At 41.1% G+C, this 21,014-nt stretch overlaps 1 protein-coding gene across 3 annotated transcripts; it reads right to left on the minus strand.

Annotated features, from left to right (window-relative positions):
• Positions 1 to 874: 874 nt before the first annotated feature.
• Positions 875 to 20,032, minus strand: LOC128251970 (box A-binding factor). 3 transcript variants are annotated; one of them, XM_052979265.1, is made up of 7 exons: positions 17,411 to 17,478; positions 15,433 to 16,101; positions 5,085 to 5,422; positions 3,711 to 4,677; positions 2,429 to 2,924; positions 1,424 to 1,742; positions 875 to 1,360 (listed from the first exon to the last, which is right to left on the minus strand). In XM_052979265.1, exons 3-7 carry the CDS (start codon positions 5,420 to 5,422, stop codon positions 1,264 to 1,266), a joined length of 2,217 nt encoding a protein of 738 aa, XP_052835225.1. In that variant the 5' UTR covers positions 15,433 to 16,101; positions 17,411 to 17,478; the 3' UTR covers positions 875 to 1,263. The 3 variants fall into 3 exon arrangements, with proteins under 3 accessions (XP_052835225.1, XP_052835224.1, XP_052835223.1); XM_052979264.1 differs by lacking the exons at positions 15,433 to 16,101; positions 17,411 to 17,478 and adding an exon at positions 18,062 to 20,032; XM_052979263.1 differs by lacking the exons at positions 15,433 to 16,101; positions 17,411 to 17,478 and adding an exon at positions 9,768 to 10,491.
• Between the last annotated feature and the right edge of the window lie 982 nt (positions 20,033 to 21,014).

Consider the following 21,014-nt stretch of genomic DNA (forward strand, 5'->3'; position numbering starts at 1 on the left):
CATTTCGTTTCATTCCACTCAAAGTCATTCCATTCCACTTGCACAACTTGACGCTGCACATAATTTTTGCCAACACATTCCATAGCTGCCGGGTGCTGGGGCCGCCGTCTCATTACTCATTCGCACCCCAGTCCCCCAGTCACAGTCACAGCCACAGCCATAAACACACACACAAACACAAAGACAACCAAAGGCACAACCGAAACCACAACGTTAAAGTCTCCTTTTGAGCCGCAGCTTGGACTTGGACTCCGCTTGGAGTCGGTAAACTTGGAGCGCCGGCCAGAGCGGACGCTAATAAAAGCGGTCGTAAAACAAGTTTGCCTAATTGATCGAGCGTACGCCAAAAACAAAAAGAAGGCTCGGACAAAGACGAAGACCCCAGCCCAAGGCGTTAATATTATACCTCCTTTGGCTACACTGCACTGAACTGGACTCCATCTTCGGGCCGTGGGGCATTTTTGCCATACCATACCCATACCCATACCTATACCCATACCTATACCCATACCATACCATACCCATACTATAGTATACCGCCGACAGAAGATCAGCAGATCAAAGGCAGCGGCTGCAGGCGGTGGCGTTACTCGGCGGCGGCGTTGTGCGTTGGACAGGCTTTTAAGCGATGACACCAAATCGCTATTTAGACACTGCTCCAGGGGTCTCCATCTCATCTCGTGGGCCAAGCGATCCGGGGCTTTTGCTTTCCGACTTGTTAAGATTTTATGGTCTCGCGCTGTGGTCTGTGGGGGTCATTAAAATTAATTTGGATCAATTTGGTTGGCTGCCAAATTGTTGACAATGAAATATAACGAGATTTCGGCGAGGTCCCTCGCCTCCTTTTGGTAGAGCCATCAAAGTCCCGAGTGTCTTGCGTTTACAACTTATTTATTTTGTTGAATTAAAAAAGAGGCTTAAACATACAAAATCGTAGGCTTCTTTATGGGCTCTTGTTGTGTTGTTTTTCGCTAAACTACCTCTAGAGTACAGCGCTGCGATCCGAAGTGATCCGAAGTGATCCTAAGTGGTTGGCACAAATCATTTCAAACTACATACTTGCTGCAAGCACTTGACTAAATGGGAGGAAGACGGTCAAGAATTCCTCTAACTGGGACATTGGTCTTGGCTCTATACATCCTATATGGCTAGGGGGGGGGAGGGCAGGCTTAAATAAATATTTTGGCAATTTTGACATTTTGGTTAGGATTACGTTAGATTACTTTAGTTTGTAGCTAAGTTAAGGTTAGTTAGAAAGTTAGCTTAGTTATTCGATGATCGCTCTGGGAGTCCAGTGCGCGTGATTACGCTGGGGGTCAGCTCACTGTTGGAACTGCGACCGCTTTCGATGGTGGAAACTCTGTGCGATTTGATGCCAAACATGAGAAATCGGAACGGGATGGCAGGAAGATCTTTTACTTACGGTTGGACTATCTGGCGGTTTATCGCCACCGTGTTGGGCAGATGCGGCGACTGGCTTTGCGGCGTCGACTGCTGGCTGTAGGGCGAGTGGCTCTCACTTGTCACGTGGTGACGAGCGGACATGTTGAGCGTGCCGTCGGAGGTGGGCGGGGTCGAGGAGTTCAGGGCGATGGCCACCACCCGGGGCCCACCCGCCGGACCCGTCGTCGACATGTCGTGTAGCTCCGGACTGGCGTTCTGCTGGCCACTCAGCATGCTCACCGGCACTTGCGATGGGTAGAGCGGACTGTTCGCCATCAGGTTGACTCCCTGCGACATGCCTGGTGGTGGAGACAGGAACAAGCCAAGCATTGGGATTAGTATTGTTTATATGGAGTAAGTATTTGTTAGCCCCAAGAGTAGTAGCAAAATGTAAAACAAATTAAGACTTCTGCAGTACTTCCTAAAAGTTTGAGCCTTGTTTCTGTTTCGTTTTAAACTATTTCTAAGCCTAAAGATTTTCCTACTTTGTTTGCTCTGAGTAAAAAGTCTACGAGAAACAAATCTTTAAATACAAAACTGTTTAGTAGAGAAAGCATATAATATACATATTTTATGTTATTTAAAAATTACTTGCTATATATAAATAATCTTATAATGGTTAAAGCTAAAGGCTTTCCAATGAACTATTACTCTTGTAAAATTACACAAACCTATTTGGAAAAAGGGGCATTTTTTAAAGTTTTTGGCTAATTAATAAAGGAATCTATTTATAAAAGCGAAAATAATGTTTATATCCTCAAAAATTATTAGTTTTATGATAACCTCTACAAAATTTTTTTTTTCTTTTGATGATAATCACTCAAGGATGGACATCGACAAAAATAAGTTCTCTAGGTTGAAGAACTTTTTCGTAAATAATAAATGTCTCGCAAAAAATTAAGGCTCTCTTTTTCTAATTCCTAAATTTGAATTTAATAACATTTAGTCGTTGGATCACATATTATTTTTTGATGGGAATACTTACTTGGCAGCTGTGTCCGGTGCATGGGCGCCCCTCCGTTGTTCTTTGGCTTGCGCTTGCGCTTCTGGATGCCCTCCTTCTTCATCGAGAGCGGTCGGTTCATGTTATGCAGCTTAAAGTACAGCCCGCAGGCGTTGCACACGGGATTGCCATCGTTGTTGCGCCGCCACAAGGTGGTCGAGTTGGTCTGGCAGTTGGCGCAGGTGACCCCGTTGCGCCGGTTGTTTGGGGCGGCGGCGGCCTTGGGCTTCGCCTGCCGCTGGGGCATGCGCGGCGCCATCCGCATGAAGGGCGGGCAGTTGGGGCAGAAGAGCTCGGAGCCCTTGCGCATCAGCGGCGAGTGGCAGTTCTCGCACTTGAGCTCGTGGTTGGGCGACGAGGTGGACGAGGTCGTCACCAAGCTGCCGTCGTACTGGCCGATGCTGCCGGCGGGCGACCAGTGGGTGGTGGTCATGTTCCCGGTGGCGTACTCATCAATAACTTGGGGGTGGAAGTTGCCCTGGGGAGCACAATGAAGATCAGTTAGTTGATGGCGTCGAAAAAATGTTAAAGATATTCTGCCGAGAAAGTACAATCTAAATTTATAACTTCATTTTGGTATTCTAATTTACTGTTCGTAAAATAATATGTACTGTTATATTAAATTAAATAATTAACATGAACATTTTGTCAAAAACTTACGAAAGATCTGTTATCAAGTTAAACTTTTTTATAAGTTCAGTTATTTTAAAAGATCTGGTGTCTGGCTAAAGAGAGTTCAATTGCTTTTCTTGGCCATAAAATTAATAAGCTTTTACTTTGCTAAATTGTTTATTTCAGAATTGGAATTTACCAAAGCCTTTGATTCAAAACAAAGTGTCTAAATTCAAAAACTAAATTCTTGCAATCAAATGTACTGTTTCTAAGCTAAAACGATTTGCATTTTTTCTTAAATGTTCTTGGTTCTTACAGAAACCACTTTCGAAAATTCATAATAAAATCGCAAATTCGGTTAAAGGTAAGGATTGAATCAATCAAAAACTTACTTACGTAAATTTAAATTTAATCTATATTAAATCTATTCTTAAATTTGAATGATTTAAATTAGTCTTTATAATCATTTATCTTTATATCTTTTAAATTGTTTTTTTAGGCGCTAACGTTATGATTTAATTTGAGAGTTTTTGGCAGTTGAGCCAAGCCAAAGAGTAGTCTGGTAACTTATGTTATAAATTTGTCTTCATTGAAAAAAAACATTTTAATTACAGTGTAAAGGGCTCATAATTTCACTTCCGTTACTACTTACGAAGGGCACATTCTGGTACTCCGGCGGGGCGGGCGAAGTCCACAAGGCCTCGATGGCGTTGCCGCTGTCGTTGAAGGATATCGTCTGGAAGGTGGCCGGTCCGGCCTGGCGCAGCTGGTTGAGGCCGGACTCGGACTTGGCCAGGAACTGCCCGGTGCCCGGCACACTGTAGATGGTGTTGCCCGGCTGCAGAGCGGCCGCATAGCTGTTGCCGCTGAAGCTGGAGCTGGGCGGGAACGGGGTGTAGGCGTTGCCCAGGTCGGCGTACGTCTTGGACTCGTTGGCGTGCACACTGCCATCCACCACCGGCGCATCGTAGTACAGATTCGAGGCGGACGTCTCCGGTCCGGCGGTGGTGAAGCGTCCGTCCTCCGTGACGAAGCGCACGGTTCCGCCATGCGAACTGGTGGCAATGTGAACCGCCTGCGCCGAGGCCGCCGCCGCTGCAGCGGCTGCCTGATGCTGATGGTGTTGGTGCTGCTGGTGCTGGTGCTGTTGGTGCTGCTGCTGCTGGTGGTGATGCTGCAGTGCCTCCGCCTCGTTGCTGATTACTATGGTCTCGCCGTAGCTGCCGCCATTGGGCGTGGGACATTGCTGTTGCTGCTGCTGCTGCTGCTGCTGCTGTTGCTGTTGCTGGTGTTGCTGCAATTGCTGTTGCTGCTGCTGTGAGTCCCCTCCCGCCGTCTCGCCCTTCTCGATGGTCTCTATTTTAATGGCCGCCACATCGTCGCCGCTGCAGATGATCTGCCCCGAGGGATAGGCGAATATGGCACCCGGTGGTGCTCCGGCGGCGGTTCCCACCTGCTCCGGCACCTCTGCGTTTCGCGGCGCCATCTGCACGTAGTGGGTGGCTCCGGGCGAGTGGTGCGCACTGCGCTGGTACTCGATGTGGCTATCCGGAGCAGATCCCGAGCTCGCGTTGCTGGCGTTTGTACTGGGCTCTCCCTCTCGAGCTTCGTTTAGTTCACTGAAATAATAATAAAATTAAAGATTGTGATGCAACAAGGTTAAGCAATTACAGCAAGCGAATTTTCTATAATTTTAGCCATAAGCGAGCTTAAAACTCACAGGTATTGGATTTCATTATTATACAATTCACGAAATACATTTTGAAAAAAAAACACTGAATTTTTCTTAATTTGATTTTTCTAAAACATTATAGCTATATTAATTAAAACCAATTTTAATTGAATTTAGAATTTAATGATGGAATTATATATGTTCTATTTCTTTTGCTTTAAATTCTTTAAACAAACTTCTCACGTTGAGTTTTTAAATTGATTTCGTAGCAAAATAAATTTTAATTTCGGTTCCCAAAACACTTTCTTTTAAGATCATTTGGGTAAGCACTCTTAAAACGATTTATATACATACAGTGTGCCCGCTGTGGTGAGGATTCTCCGCTGGATGCGCGGCACCACCACGTACTGCTCCTCCGGCTCGCTGACTCCCGCCTGGCTGGTCTGCACCACCACGCCCACCGATGTTGCAGGTTGCTGCTGCTGCTGCTGCTGCTGCTCCTGTTGCTCCTCCAGATTGCTGGCACTCTGCTGGGACAACTGCTCGGCACCGTTGCTGGACTCGAGCTTGATCTTGTCCAGCAATTGGAGCTGTTGCTTGGTCAGAACCGCCTGCTGTTGCTGTTGCTGCTGCTGTTGCAATTGTTGCTGCTGCTGCTGCTGCTGTTGCTGCTGCGTTGTCTGCTGTTCCATCTGCAATGAGCAAGCGACAAGTGTTGAATGTTTCGCTCGGCTTGTCTCAAAAGTGTGGCTCCAGTTCCGGCCAGGCAAACTGCGAACTGGCCGCCTCGATTTCCGCCACAAAAGTCAACAAACGCGGGCCCAGGCCAAGACGACTGAGTCGGACTTCAAACAGGCCGCCCGCTCTCGCGACTCACAGCTCACAGCTCACAGCTCAATTTGTCGCCTACAACCCACAATTCACAACCACAGCCATAATGTACCACGAACGGAGACAGGCTTCAAGACGGCCCCACTCCTTTCTACCGCTCCGTGTCAACATTGTCGAACACATTTTTCACTTTTATTCCATTTCATTTCCACCAGAAGAAGTATTTGCTCACAGAACCCTAAACTCAGTGCGGCGGTGTCTTGGTTTCGTTTTCATTTATGTTGTGTATTTAGTTTTCGGGTTTTTTTTTTTTTTTGTTTTGTTTTTTGGCGGAAATTAAAGTTGGCCATAAAATCGTTTTGCTTTCCCCGCCGTACGTCAGTTGGCCTGGGTTTATGACCTCATTCCGTTGGGGGTGGCACTTCCACTTCCACATCCATCCCGTACCCCATGCCCCATCCTCGAACTTGTGTCAACACATTCGATCGTCACTGTCACCTGATTCACGATGCGGCCCGGCCGGAATTTGCCTATATGACAATTGCCATATAGCTTGGAGGCTTTCAGGTGGGTTTCACCTTTACTGTAGCTATAAATATACGATATATTGTGTGTGTGTCTGCCTATGTTTAACCAATGCTCAGTGCACACACAACTGGGGAAATCCATGACAATATTCAAGAATGGCAAGCCAACGAAAAGGCAAAACAATTAATTTTAATTTAAGAAACCACATAATGTAAGTTAAAAAACTTGGGTTTTGGATCATTATCATAGATGTCTTAAAGTTGAATATGTTCTTTCTTGTAAAACTATGTCAATAGCCGGCTTTGCCCAAAAATATATAACATTTCGAACCTTTCAAAAATCTAAGCTTTTTTACAAGATAATTAAATAGGTAAGACACAATTTTTAAATTTTTACCAATTTCTACATCCAAGGCTTATAATTCAGATATTGTAACTTATAGCGAGAACTTGCCTTTCCCATACACAAGTAATTTATTTGCAAAATTCCATTTGTACTTTAAAGTAAACCTCAAATTCGTATTTACCTTCCGCTAAATTATAATTGATTCATTTTACGCAGAACTTTTTGCTAACTTGCCACAAATGATTGATACATTTAATGTGTGGATACAAGCTAAGGCCAAGCATGAATCATTGAACTCGGTGATGAGTTAACAAGTCATAAAAATACAAAAATAGCCCGCTTACCAGGTACAGAGTTTAGCTTCTTACGTAGAAGAATTAGAAGGGGAAGTGGTTCTTTGGAAAAGTAAGTGCATTTCCGCATGAAATTGCCGGAGGTTTTCCCGCCGTCTTGGCCAAAGTTCAAAGAATTCCCTGGATGGAAAGAGGGCGAGATAATGTGGTGCAAACGTCACTTTGACTAATCGGCTGGCCAACTGCAGATAAACCCGACTTTGGTGTGTATATAGTAGTACGATAGGTATGCCCCCATGCACGTGCCATGTACCGCGAAAAAGTTAAGATACTACGGCCGAACGATACGGACAATATCTTATCCGGGCGCTATCAATGTACATAATCAGTTGCTGCTGCTGCTGCTGCTTTCCAAGCCTGAGACTGAGAGGTCATGGTTGGAATCCCCCGCCCGCACCCGTACAGTATATACAAGGTACATACGTCATCAATAGGGACAGATACAGATACAGATAAATCCAAGAATTACAATAAGTTGGGCAAGAGTTGTTTGTCATCATCAGCCCGCGAGTGGCATGTGCTATTTGCTCGGCTTAGTCAAGACCCGTTGCGAAGGTGTGGTGCCCGCTGAACTTATGAATGAAATCTGCCCAGTCACACCCACAGCCCCCCACACACACACACACAGGCCCGGACTTTATCTATATAAACAAAAGATATTGGCTATATATAGTATATTCGCACCTCATTTCGCTTTCGTTGAGCTTGGGTTTGTGGTTGAGCAAATCTCGAGGGCAGCTCTGACCCAACATCAGCATTCAGAGCATTTCAGACCTTACTAGTGCATAAGATCGGTATAAAGTACTTATTTACTTCATCTAATAGCATTTTGCAGTAATAATTGCAGTACAAATGGATTTATTGATTTTTTGTATGCGATGATTTTGTTTTTCTAAATGACAGGCATTTGACAGTTCTAAATTTACTTCATTATATTTGGCAGTAATGATTGCAGTTCAAAAGATGTTACTGATCATTTTAATATATGTAAGGTAAATATGAGGGTATGATTTTGTTTCTTTGAAAGTCCTTGCCTTTGATAGTTTTAAATTTCTATCTTAATGTAATAGTTTTTAATGTAATGTACAATAACAGCCTTATTTGAAATTATATTTGTATAAATCTTTGTTAACAGGACTGTATCACTCCAAAGAATTTATAATATTTGTTGTCCCACCATATTTCGACTGCTATACAAATGAAAAAGTTATTGAGAAACATTTTTTTTTGCTAGTTTAGGGCACATGTTATCACTTCTTTCTTTATAAAAGAAATGATTTGAGAGTTCGCAATTTAAATAGAGGATTTGGTCTAGTTCAATCAAAAAGTTCCTTCTGATAATAATACTAGTTAAAATGTATTTCTTTAGTTAAACTGATACTAAGACTTGAACAGCTACAAAACTCTGTTTTTTTATTAACTTTAAAGTCAAGAAAATATCATTTTTAATTTATATATTTACAAGTTAAATGTTAGTAGGCTTTAGGCTCTTTAAAAAGACAAGTTCGCTCTATAAAACTATGCAATTAAAAAAGCATTCAGCTTAGCACTCGTTTTGGATATACCCATTCCAAGCAATATAAAATGCCGTCTTGACTGCTTCTATCAGCCCATCGTTAGAAGATACCCCGATTAATTAAAGTCCAGTGCAGTTGGCCAACGCAAGTGAGATAAGCCGTTCGGCTGCCAGCTGCATTTACAGCTCTATTAAGGGGCCATCAATCGCAAGCGCAACCTTCGCCCTCGTCCTATCAGCCATCGACTGTCAACTGGCGACGCGTGTCTAATAAAAGTATCTGCAACTGGAACTGCAACACTATCACCATCGATGCCGCCATCCAGCAACTGTTAGCGGACTGGCTTTCCATTGGCCAGCTATCCACTTCCGGCTGGGAAAAGTAACCCCCAAACGGGCCAAGGGTTGGCAATCGCCGCTTCATTCATAAACCCACCCCGAAGGACAGGCTCGAGGCAGGGATAAGAGCCAGGACGAGAGCCAGGACCAAAGCGAGGTGATAAGATTGACATAAATTTCACATTATCCGTGCCCAACAGAAAAGTATCGTCCTTTTTTCATGAATGAAGTGGAGGCAACTGGCCGACGCTGTCGATGTCGGCTAGCGTGTTTCAATTTTTATTTTTGTCAAAGGTATTTTGACGCCACCTCCGATCGCAGCTGAATTTGGGCCTCATAAAGATTAGCCATCTTTCCACATTTAACTTGCTTTTTTGTTGCCTCGTTTTCGGTTTCATTCTCGTTTTCTTAATGGGTTCGGTTTTTCTTTTAAGAGCGAATACAAAAAAAAAAAAAAATAATAAGTGTCGCAGTTTTGCCGCTGCATCCCAGATGAGTCATTCATTATAAATCAATTTGTCTTATCTCATTGTCCGGCGCTAGGACTGAAAATAAAATCTACACTGCTGCCGTTTACTGGCCGAAAATCGTTTTCCGATTTACCACTTGCAAGAATGTGAAATGTAGGCAATTTTTGTAAACTTTTTATTCAACTTTAAACTCAATTGAAAGCTCTTAATTCTCCATTAATTAATAAATAAATACTTATTTGTGTGTTGCGGCTGATCTATAAACTTTAAGAGTGGGATTTTATGGCTCTTTATGGCTTGTCTATTTAGCTTAATGAACTTGTGTGAGAAAACGTTAAAAACTTTTTATGATCTTGTCTTTTTAACCAAGTTGAAATGATAGATAGGCTTATAGAGATCTCGTAAATTGAGTCCCAAAAAAGGTATTTAAATGAGTTCCCGTTTAGCTGCTCAATATTTCAAATGAGCCAGATCACATTCTCAACTTAAGTTTTTAAAAAAAGGGATTTGATTCGAATTTGATAAACTAATATAAAAAAGCAACCAAATCCTATATTTTTTCACTTATTTATTTCACTAAAATCTCCTTTGTTGCTTTGCCAATTTTTATAGTAATTTTATCGATACCGAAGTCATATAGTTTTGCGTTACCCACCTTCAGCTGCATTTTCACACTCGTTGAGACAGTTTTGCAGACCATCAAATTGAGTTCTCTTGGGTACTTCTTGGGCTTTGTTCCAGCGTTTTATCTTAGTTTGCTTTTTATCACTTGAATTCAGTTCGCTTGTGTATTGTTTCGTTTCGTTGTTTTTCAAAAGTTATCACTTGCACGGCGTGTCCAAGTGTTTTGGGGGCACTACTAGTTGCTACTCCAATCTGGGCGGCCAGAAAAGTGGCGCGCAAAATGGGAAACTTTGGTCTGGATCTGAATTTGGTTGTGGATGTGGTTGTGGATGTGGTGCTGTCATCCGTGGAGCGATTGTGGCTGTGGCCCGCGCGCAACCTTTAGCGGTAAGCAGTGATACGAATAGTGCTATTTGGCGGTGGTTCTGGGACCTGAGCTCTGAGCACCTCACTTGCGATGACAACAACGACGGCGACGCAATGCGGTTTGTGCCGCGCGTTTACCGCCCAATTAGCTACCCACACCGATGCGCATACAGCACCTCTGCGGTTGGGCGGACCCACACCTGTGTGGGTGTGCGGCCCTGTCCGTGTGGCAGCGTTATGATTTATTCCGTAGCAAACGGCCTGGTATTGGTTATCTTATCGCCTTATTTGCGATAAGCCAGGGCCCAAGTGTTGGTGCCCTGCGATGCGATAAGTATCCGTGAGATACAAATTGCGCCTGCGTGCTCGGCCAAAGTAACGAAGTTACGAAGTTCCCATTCTCCGATGTTACGATGTTCCGATGTTCCGATGTTTCGATGTACCGAAGTCCCAAAGCGTGGCGTCAAGAGGCCCAACAGCGAAACACATTTGATTCCGATTCCTGTCCCCAAACCCCGAACCCCGAACCCAACCTCACCAGCCCAGCTATTTGTCAATTGTGCAATTTAGTCTAGCGCATTTTCTAATTGCACTCATAAAACACTTTTCTGGCAAACTAATAAACACGGCCAACGTTAGTCAACGTCAACACAATGGCATCGGATCGGGCTTGGGCCCGGAAAGTGGGTCTCTACATGGGTCTGTCCATGGGTCTGGGCATGGGCATGGTCATGAAGCCTTAGCTTTTTATGACCCCACAAACACTCGCTCGAATGTGGGCCGCTTTGACAACTTCGACTGCTCCTACCGCTCCGACTGCGCTCCACTTCCCCAATTTCCCACTTCACAATCGCCCCTCGAGTGTTGTAACTGATGAATACTGACGGGGTGGAGCCGACGGGAGGCAGGGACACACGTGGTCGAGGATCAGGTGCCGCAAGTACATGGCAAAGTCTCTGAAATGTCATCAGCCACAACAGAGATTGAGTCTGAAGTGGCTGAGTGAGTGGAGTGCTCGATCTGATTTCTGATACATTTTCTCAACAATCCATTACAGATACTTTGTACCCAAATGTCTTATGCGGTGATAATTCAATGCTAAACTTTTAATATGGTTTTATAATTTCTATTCTCAAGTCATTTTCGCATGTTACACATTTTAAAAATTAAGATTTAATATTTGAATGGAAAATGAAGTTTTTAAAAATATTAAATATACCTTAGTTACTCTACCTTATCAGGCTAGTTCTTAAATATAGACATTTTTTATATTTATAATACCACAATGGTTTTTTTTTTTGGTTCCTTCTAAAGTTTCCCCGTTATTTTCCATTTACCATACAATTTTTAAAACAAAATTTAAATGCAGAGTTTTAAATGCTTAAGCCACAAGACTTTAGAGATATGCCACTTTGACATCCGATGTCTGAAAGAAAAGTTATGGATTTTAAACTGCAGGCTTGTGGTCACTTTTCTGCATAGGCGATTTTTTCGGAGATTAAGAAAGGGGTTGCATCATAAAAATTGCGAAAAATCGACCCGAAATTACAAATCAAGTTTTAAACGCAGATTTTTGGAGAACTAAGCCACAAGACTTTTAAGACATAGCACTCCGAAATCTGATGCTTGAAAGAAAAGTTATAGAATTAACACTGTAGGTTTTTGGTCACTTTTCTGGAATGATATTTTTCGGAAATTAACTAGGGAGTTTTATCGTAAAATTAAATACTTCAATTTTTTTAACAAAATTTAAATGCAGATTTTTAAATGCTTAAGCCACAAGACTTTAGAGATATGCCACTTTGACATCCGATGCCTGAAAGAAAAGTTATGGATTTTAAACTGCAGGCTTGTGGTCACTTTTCTGCATAGGCGATTTTTTCGGAGATTAAGAAAGGGGTTGCATCATAAAAATTGCGAAAAATCGACCCGAAATTACAAATCAAGTTTTAAACGCAGATTTTTGGAGAACTAAGCCACAAGACTTTTAAGACATAGCACTCCGAAATCTGATGCTTGAAAGAAAAGTTATAGAATTAACACTGTAGGTTTTTGGTCACTTTTCTGGAATGATATTTTCGGAAATTAACTAGGGAGTTTTATCGTAAAATTAAATACTTCAATTTTTTTAACAAAGTTTAAATGCAGATTTTTAAATGCTTAAGCCACAAGACTTTAGAGATATGCCACTTTGACATCCGATGCCTGAAAGAAAAGTTATGGATTTTAAACTGCAGGCTTGTGGTCACTTTTCTGCATAGGCGATTTTTTCGGAGATTAAGAAAGGGGTTGCATCATAAAAATTGCGAAAAATCGACCCGAAATTACAAATCAAGTTTTAAACGCAGATTTTTGGAGAACTAAGCCACAAGACTTTTAAGACATAGCACTCCGAAATCTGATGCTTGAAAGAAAAGTTATAGAATTAACACTGTAGGTTTTTGGTCACTTTTCTGGAATGATATTTTTCGGAAATTAACTAGGGAGTTTTATCGTAAAATTAAATACTTCAATTTTTTTAACAAAGTTTAAATGCAGATTTTTAAATGCTTAAGCCACAAGACTTTAGAGATATGCCACTTTGACATCCGATGCCTGAAAGAAAAGTTATGGATTTTAAACTGCAGGCTTGTGGTCACTTTTCTGCATAGGCGATTTTTTCGGAGATTAAGAAAGAGGTTGCATCATAAAAATTGCGAAAAATCGACCCGAAATTACAAATCAAGCTTTAAACGCAAATTTTTAGAGAACCAAGCCACAAGACTTTTAAGACATAGCACTCCGAAATCTGATGCTTGAAAGAAAAGTTATAATAAATAAAATCGTTATTAATCACCAAGGCATTGTGATAAATTGGCTGATTTTTCCTCTTATAGCTAAACCCCTACATCCATACTCGCAGCTTTCACTCTTTTGAAGAGCAGCAAGCTGGGAGTTAGTCGCATATCTTGGACACCCAGCCAAGTTGGCCCAGCAAATCATAAATTGTTTATAGTTAAAGTCATAAAACAAGCAGATATATGACGGCCATTAACATGCACAACCGAGCAGAGCGGAGAGTTCCCCTTTTGGAGCTGCTCATAATGCCACAATTACGGGCAACTTTCCGCCTCTCCTATGAATGGAAATCACTTGGTGCGATAATTTTAATTGTTGCAACTCATGTGGCACATAAATCATGGGCAAATCTTAAGAGCAAAACCGCCAGACAAAAAGTATCTAATAGTAGCTGCTGCTGCTGCGTGTCGCGAAATATCTTGGCAGTGATTAATCACTCAGAAAGTTGACAGCAATGCCAGTTTCGATCGCTCGGCCTCGTCTTACAAATGGCGCTACACGAATTCAACATTACAGGCGATTAATGCGAGAGGAGGACTATGGCTATAGTCGCCCCCCGAGCAAACTGGATCCCCACTGGTTACCGACTGACTCATCGAGGTGGTTTTTTGGCCTGGCAGAGCCGGCCAGGGCAATTAATACCCTAATTGATGGCACCGCCGCGCCTAGCTTTAGGCGCTTTGCCGGCGAATTTACGACCCTAAGTCGCAAGACTTAGGGGCGGCAGCACAGAGACAGAGTCTTAAGATTGCTGACCACGGCATATCGCAGTGTACACCCTTCAACTTGTCCACATCCACATCTGTGCAGTTTGAAGTGGTGCGCCAAAACAAACCAAGCACCCAAAAGGCAAAGCCAAAAAGTTATCTACCCACAAGTGTTCTTGGCCAGTTGACAGTATCGCCGATCTGTAGCTGCAATGACGGTACGGAATTTATTATATATTGGAATGGTAAAGTGTTCTTCTTTTGTCATAATAATATTATTATTATACATTTGTTTGGCCCTGATAAGGGGAAGAACTCAACTCTTTGGAAACTGAACGCCACAGTGCCAGCAAAGGCGTGCGCCATAGTTTTAATTATAGCCAACGGCAGGGGTGAGATCCGATCCCACTCCACTCCACTTCTTTCCACTACGCTCCACTCCCCGAGGCTGATCCAACCCCGAATGGTTGCCCAATCCCTGCCAGCCCGCAATGGCGTGGCTCAATCGAATAAAGGCGGAATGGAAATGGAAGTGCTGTAATGGCTCTTCCCTGCGGCGGCTGCATTCTGCGCTTCTCGACCGCAGGCAAATTGGGTTCAAGTAAATTCTATTAACCCGACGGGGTCATAAATCATTTGGCAAAGGCACGCTACCGACATTTTGGACATGAGTTATGAAAATGGAACTGCGCACTCCGCATTGGCAGGCCCCAAAGTTGAGCCACTGGAGGAACAGGAGGTTCAGTTCGACAGAAGGAGCTGGTGAAAGAGTTAAGCTTTCTTTGTTTACGATCAAAACGAGTTGTCACTGGGTTAACGAATGTTCATTCGAATATATATGGATTGGGCACTCTGACACTGATGTATCTTGCGAATGAGTCAGGGGAAAGTTTGCATATCAGAGAAGAACGAAGAGTTATTATGGATAACAATTTTATTTTGAAGAAATGGCAAACACTACGGTACTTATAAGTCCATAAAAATTATTTTACTCATAGTTTTTCGGAGCGGATTTTATATATACCCTTTTTTCGTAAACTAATTTATTCTGACCCTTCCGTTTGGACAAAAAATTACTGAGTTTAAAATGTTTTCCCGTCAAAGCCAATTTAATAGATTAAATGTATACACAGTTTCCAATGGTTTCCCCAAAAAACAATTTATTACTTTAAAGGCTTAGAACATTTTAAGTTAATATGGCTATTGTCGAAAAATTTAAAAAACTATGACCCGCCCGCATAGTTAGCTAAACAAATTTTAAGTTAAAAATTCTATGGAATTTTTAAGCTTAAAACCTTTTTTACTATATAGAATTAATTGGACAATTCTAAAAGCCTACTTTGTTTTTGCATTTATTCAAAGACAAACTCTAGTTAGAAATTATAGTTATATATAGAATTAATTGGACAATTCTAAAAGCCTACTTTGTTTTTGCATTTATTCAAAGACAAACTCTAGTTAGAAAATTACTCGTTATTAATTTAAGGTGGAGGTTTTAGTTATAATTTTATTTTCATTAAAAAAAATTTAACACTAACACAACATGTATTAAGTTCTTGCTGTTGTTGAACAAGAAGAATGCTTATTTTGATAAATGATTCCAGTTTTAAAGAAGACAAGTAATAAAAAATATGCTATAATGGCGAAGTAACAAAAGTTCTGGTTAAATTATATGTGACATACTGGTTCCCCAAGAGGATAGCTAGATAGAAATGTGTGCCAGCCACTTGCGATTGGCAGTAGCGTCTTCGGTGCGAAGCTTTCGCGTTTGTTCAGTATACGCACCTTTGTTTGCCAATGGGGCCAGGCCGTGACTCAACATTATAACTGGCAATCCATAATAATCCGCGAGAGGTGCTCATTGTTGTTGCTGCTGGGCATTGTTTTGGCATGGCATTTGTGGGGTGTGGATTGAAACGTGGGACGAGGGACGAGGGCAGTCCAGTCACAACAGCCACAACAGCAACGACATCGACGCCATTAACGTTAACAATCATGGCTACTGGGGTTGATTGCGATCGCCCCTTGGAGTGGGTACTACTGACTTTGGGTCTGGGTAGGTAGCTGGGTAGCTGGGTAGCTGGTTAACTGACGACTCCAGCGACCCCAAAACGCATTCAAAACATTATTTATTACTTATGAGCGCTGACATTTTGTTGTTCGCTTTTTCGGTTTCACTGAAACCTCGAATGACTGATGTTTTAGCCATGATAAATTTATGGGTAGATTTTCGTGGCCATCGATTTGAGTCGAAAACAAAATCGAAATAGAAATGCCCGAGGTGCGATGTAACTTTTCCGCGACGGCCTGAGGAAATGCTGCTATGGAATGAAAACTCCGCTGATTGCTCCTATCAACCAAAGCGATTTTTCCTATCGCCGACGCCTCTAATACAGCCGTATATATATATATATATATGTTATGTATATACACGTGGAGGGACATATCGAATATCTGCGAATAGATAGTGGCCTTAGATAAGTTAACGTATCTTAACAGAGATTTCGACTGCCCAACTGGCAAACAGGGAGATATTCCAATTCCTCCCGGGGCAGGCCCCCAACAGACCGAAATCGTAAGTCAATCGTTGGCGGCTACTTAACCTGCTCCCACTACACTCCACTCCATTCCACTCCACCGCTCCTGCTCTTGGACAAACATCCGCGTGGGACTGGCAATTTGCTTAACCGATAGGGGGGAACGAGAACTCTATCTGTGACGTCGCCAATTTCTTGGGCGGAATAGGGATGGGGACGAGGTTGACCCAGCTAGATAAAAGTATCTAATCTTGGCTTTTTAGCGATACACGACCACCAATGCAGTCGTATTTATAAGATAATGAAGATTTGCTATCAATTGGGCTTGGTTGTTGTTGTTGTTGTTGCTGCTGTTGTTGCTGTTGGTAGGATATCGGTATCAGTTTGGGGTATCTGCAGCCAGTTAAGGTTCCACTTCCAGTTTGGGTCGGGGTTCTGTTTTTGTTTCTGTTTCTGGTTCTGGTTGTGGTTCTGGGCATGGCTCTCTCTCCCGCGGTCTGTATCAGTATATCAGTGTTTGAACTGATAATGTCCCAAGATAATAAGCGATAATAATTTGAATTTTTCAGTAATTCCTTAAGTTTGGACGCCCAGCGGCATGGAATCTAATCACAGTTGGTGAGTGTAACTGGGATTTTCAACATGGAAACATTGCCTTTGCGCGTTCGTCCCGAAAGAAATTGGAAAAAGGATACAAATCAGTGAAACTGTGCTGTGATATTCAAAATAAAAGAAATGTTGTGTGAAGAAATATATGCAATATACAACGGATCACTGGATAAGTAGTTATCCACAAAGTGTAATCAACGAAATCAGCCATTTATATATAGAGGCTTCTTCCAAAGAATTGTGCAACTTTTGCGGTGTTTTTCGGGAATTGAAATTTTGATCTTTGGCTCATCGATAAGATACTGCCGGGCATTGTGTATAAATTCCCACTGCCAAAGCAGCGCTCAAGTAACACTTGAGAAAGCGAAAGTCAACTTTGGAAGTTAATTAACGATCCGCTGATTAGATTAGAATATGCTTATTAACTGATGCCTGATACCACAAAAGCACCTAAAAATAATTTCCAAGAAATCGCCAAACGCCATAAGGTGCAGTTTTCTGTCCAAAAAAAAAGAAAAAGATTCTATCGATCTTATCCACCCAAATGATCTATGGCACAAATACGTCTGTGTCTAGCCGTTAAAGATATATAGGTATTCTGAAAGTTCAAGTCGTACCTGGTGACATTCCTTTCAAATTGAGGTGCTGCTGATGTGGATGTGTAGCCCTCTTCGTGTCGTTTCGAGGCCTGGCTGCTTCTTCCTCATTTTCATTATCTAAAGTACACATTCTGAAGTACAAACGTCAGTTGGCGATAAGGCCTCGAAAAAAAGCAGCAACAGCAACGTAACCACCCGAAGAAGACATCAAAAAGCAGTCAAGTCAACAGCAAACAGAAAGGAACAGAGGAGCATAGGTGGGGGGTTTTTTTCTGCTCTAAATGCAATCTGTTTGCACAACTCAGAACTGAACCGAACACTACCTGAACCCATATATGGTATGGCCATAGGGCCCGAAATCGGGGCATTTTCAGCATTTTCACGCTAAATAAATCAGGCAGATGTCAAACATTTAATTAGGTGCACCGCAGCTAGGGAAAACGAAGTAAAACGTGAATTTCTTGTACATTATATAGCCGGTAGAATCAGCAGAAAACCCAGCGACTTACACAACCCAGCTGAGCTGCCTTGCGGCTTCGGTTTCTGCATATGGTAAATACCATTATCAAATCATATTATCTTATTTATAAGCATTATCGTGCCACAGATACAGATTGCCTATCTATGGAATGGGCATGTAAAAAAATCATATATACTCAGATATCTTACCGAGTGTGGTTATTTCGTTGCTGGCACAGTAAGTTTTGCACTTTCCATTAAAACGCGCTCCGTCCCCAGTCGATCCGTGGCACAATTATAAAATAATAATAATAATTAGTTATAAAATTGAGCTGAGCGAGAGGAGCCAGATCGTAAAGTGACTAACCAGAAAAGTGCGAAAATAAAAGCGAGTAACAAAACGCGTCTAATAAAAAAATAGAGCCATAAAATGTCGAGCGTCAGGCCGAACATGAACTCATCGTAAATTACGGACTACAAGTGTGTGTACTATAAACGTTAAAGCAAACTGAGGATATATATACATATAATCATACTGCAGGACTGAGAATAAAGACAATTGTTAATTGTGACAGCGTCGTACTCAACACTACCAGTGAACCTTGTGCTCTAAATAGAAACAATCATGGGATAAGCCAGATGAATTTTCAGAACATGATTTTTTTTATATCGCATCCGATTCCGGTACATATCTCCTTGGTGTAATTCGGTACCAGTCTTCAAAACTAAAATACTGTGATAAGAACTCATTTGGTAAAGAATTCCTCAACATGCGTATTTCTTGCATTTTTTATTTATTTTATTCTTAGAATTAAATTTGTTTGATTGTGGATAAAACATCCCATTTAGAGTTTTTGATAAACTTACGTTTTAAAAATAGGATTTTAGAGATGGTGATTTAAATATTAATTTATCAAATTATATAGAACTTTTTGTAAAAAAAATCGCATGTAGCTTAAAGTGTATATATGTATCTATGTACATATACAATTTATAACTACTTAAATATATCTAGCCTAGTTCGTGCACAAATAACTGACTTGTTTGCTAATAGCAAACATTAATGTCTTAGCTCTTATAAAATGAGAGTAAACAAATTCAGCCTAATGATTACCAAACAATGATTCAAAGTTGCCATAGCTTAGTAAATTGGGGTTACTCAAATACTATATGCGAGTATTTATTTTTTGTCAACATGCAAAACATGCAAAAAAGTCTTAACGAAATTTTACAATATTTGCTGAATGTATTTCAGATGAAATTATTACTTTTTTTTTAGAAAAGAACTATATGTATTTAGAGTAGAGGACTATTTATATTAAAACAACGATAAAAATGTACAGAAAGCTAAAAATATGCTTTACTTAATTACTAGGTTGAGTCTGCGCTGGACAAGAATTTTACTTCAGCAAAGATATATTTTTAATTTTAATCAGATTTAATTTACGAATATTTACGATTTCATGTACGATAAGTGAGGTACAGTTTTTTGTTTCACCTATTTAGTACTTTTATGAACGAAACTCATAATTTAAGGCTTTAATGCTATGTTTAGGCTAACTAACTAAGTAACCAGAAATGGAAACTAAATTTTCAGAAAGATTAAAAATAAAAAAACATACTTTATCTTATCGAGCATGCTTTGATATCGTTCAAGACAAGGCTATGCGGTTGGCATTATCATTCAGTTATTTGCCCAAAGTTTTGATAGTGAAACCCTGAACTGGCGCCCAAAAAACTTGCAATATCTTAAGTGAAAGTTTTGCGAATAGATCTGTGCAATGACCGATTAGAGCTTAGATACTGATAGTATCTACTGAGAAGATAGGTTAAGGAAAACAATTTTTGAAAGGCTTGGAAATAATTTGGAAGCCCAAGAATGTTTATCAATGTGAGTATTTCCATGTGGATGGACTTCATTTCGCGGCTAATCAGCAGCGGTATCAATCAAACCGCTGGACGGAGCACCATCAACACCACTTGAGCGCTGCACGAGCCGTTCCAGCAAAAAGCCCCCGCGACATGAGCCACTTTTGTACAGTCACGTAGCCAGGCGCGGCTGCCTCCCACCACCCACTCCCACCACCCACTCCCAACGCCCACTGCCACCCACCAACTCAGACCCTCCCTGGTGGATCCCCACCCTCGGCGAGCAAACAACCCTAGCAATAAACAAAAACTGTTTTGCCACATGAAATGACTTTCAGATTTTGTTGGTGTTGTCGTTTTGTAACGCGTGACTCCCATAAAAAAACCAACAGCAACCATCGTACTGAAAGTTTATTAAAAAAGAAATAGAGCGAAAAATATAAATAGAGCGAGAGGGAGAGGGAGAGGGTTGGAGTGGGAGTGACAGAGGCAGAGACAGAGCGGAGGGCACCCAGCAATGCGACGTTATCTTATCACTGAAAATGTCGCTTTCGTAAATGGCGGCGCACAAAATAATATAATACACACACATTCCCCACGTACATCCCCCATTCCCCATCACCCACCACATCTAGATACACACACTCTCCGCTTTATTGAAGTGTTCCTGCCTGTAATTGTACATTTCTAGAGTGGCACTGAGTAGCTGGCATTTGAGCAATTTTATCCCTTGACTTACGTACTGCGAAAATTATTATTTAATAAATCTGGTATAACAAATTATCATTAAGTGTGTGTTTTTTTCCTCTTAATTTGTATTTAATTTTCCTTGGGATTTTTTGTTTAATATAGAAACAGAGGTTTATTTATTCGAAGGGGATTAAATGGGGATTTTTGATACCTAACACTCACTGCTCTTTTAAAAAAGGTGGACTTATGTAACTTTCTTACATAGTTACCCTTGGAAAGCACAAATAAGGACAGAGGAAATTTAAATAAATATATATAAAATTGTTCTATCAAATACATACTTTTATTGTGATAACTTGTTATTAGTTCTTCAATAGTTATTCATCATAAGTAAATTAATCGCAAATAATTTCAGTTTATTCTTTGAGATAATAATATTTATAAATTTATTTGTTTTAAATACATACAAATAAATGTAATGTTATTAAAACGAAATGTATTTTGTTGTAAAAACGAATTTTAAATCCATAAGTGATGCCAACCTAGGTACAACAATGAATTGGAATCTATTTTACACTACATGTAAAGTCTCAATTTATAGCAT

The sequence above is a fragment of the Drosophila gunungcola genome, chromosome 3R, assembly GCF_025200985.1.
Source record: "Drosophila gunungcola strain Sukarami chromosome 3R, Dgunungcola_SK_2, whole genome shotgun sequence".
Classification (NCBI taxonomy): domain Eukaryota; kingdom Metazoa; phylum Arthropoda; class Insecta; order Diptera; family Drosophilidae; genus Drosophila; species Drosophila gunungcola.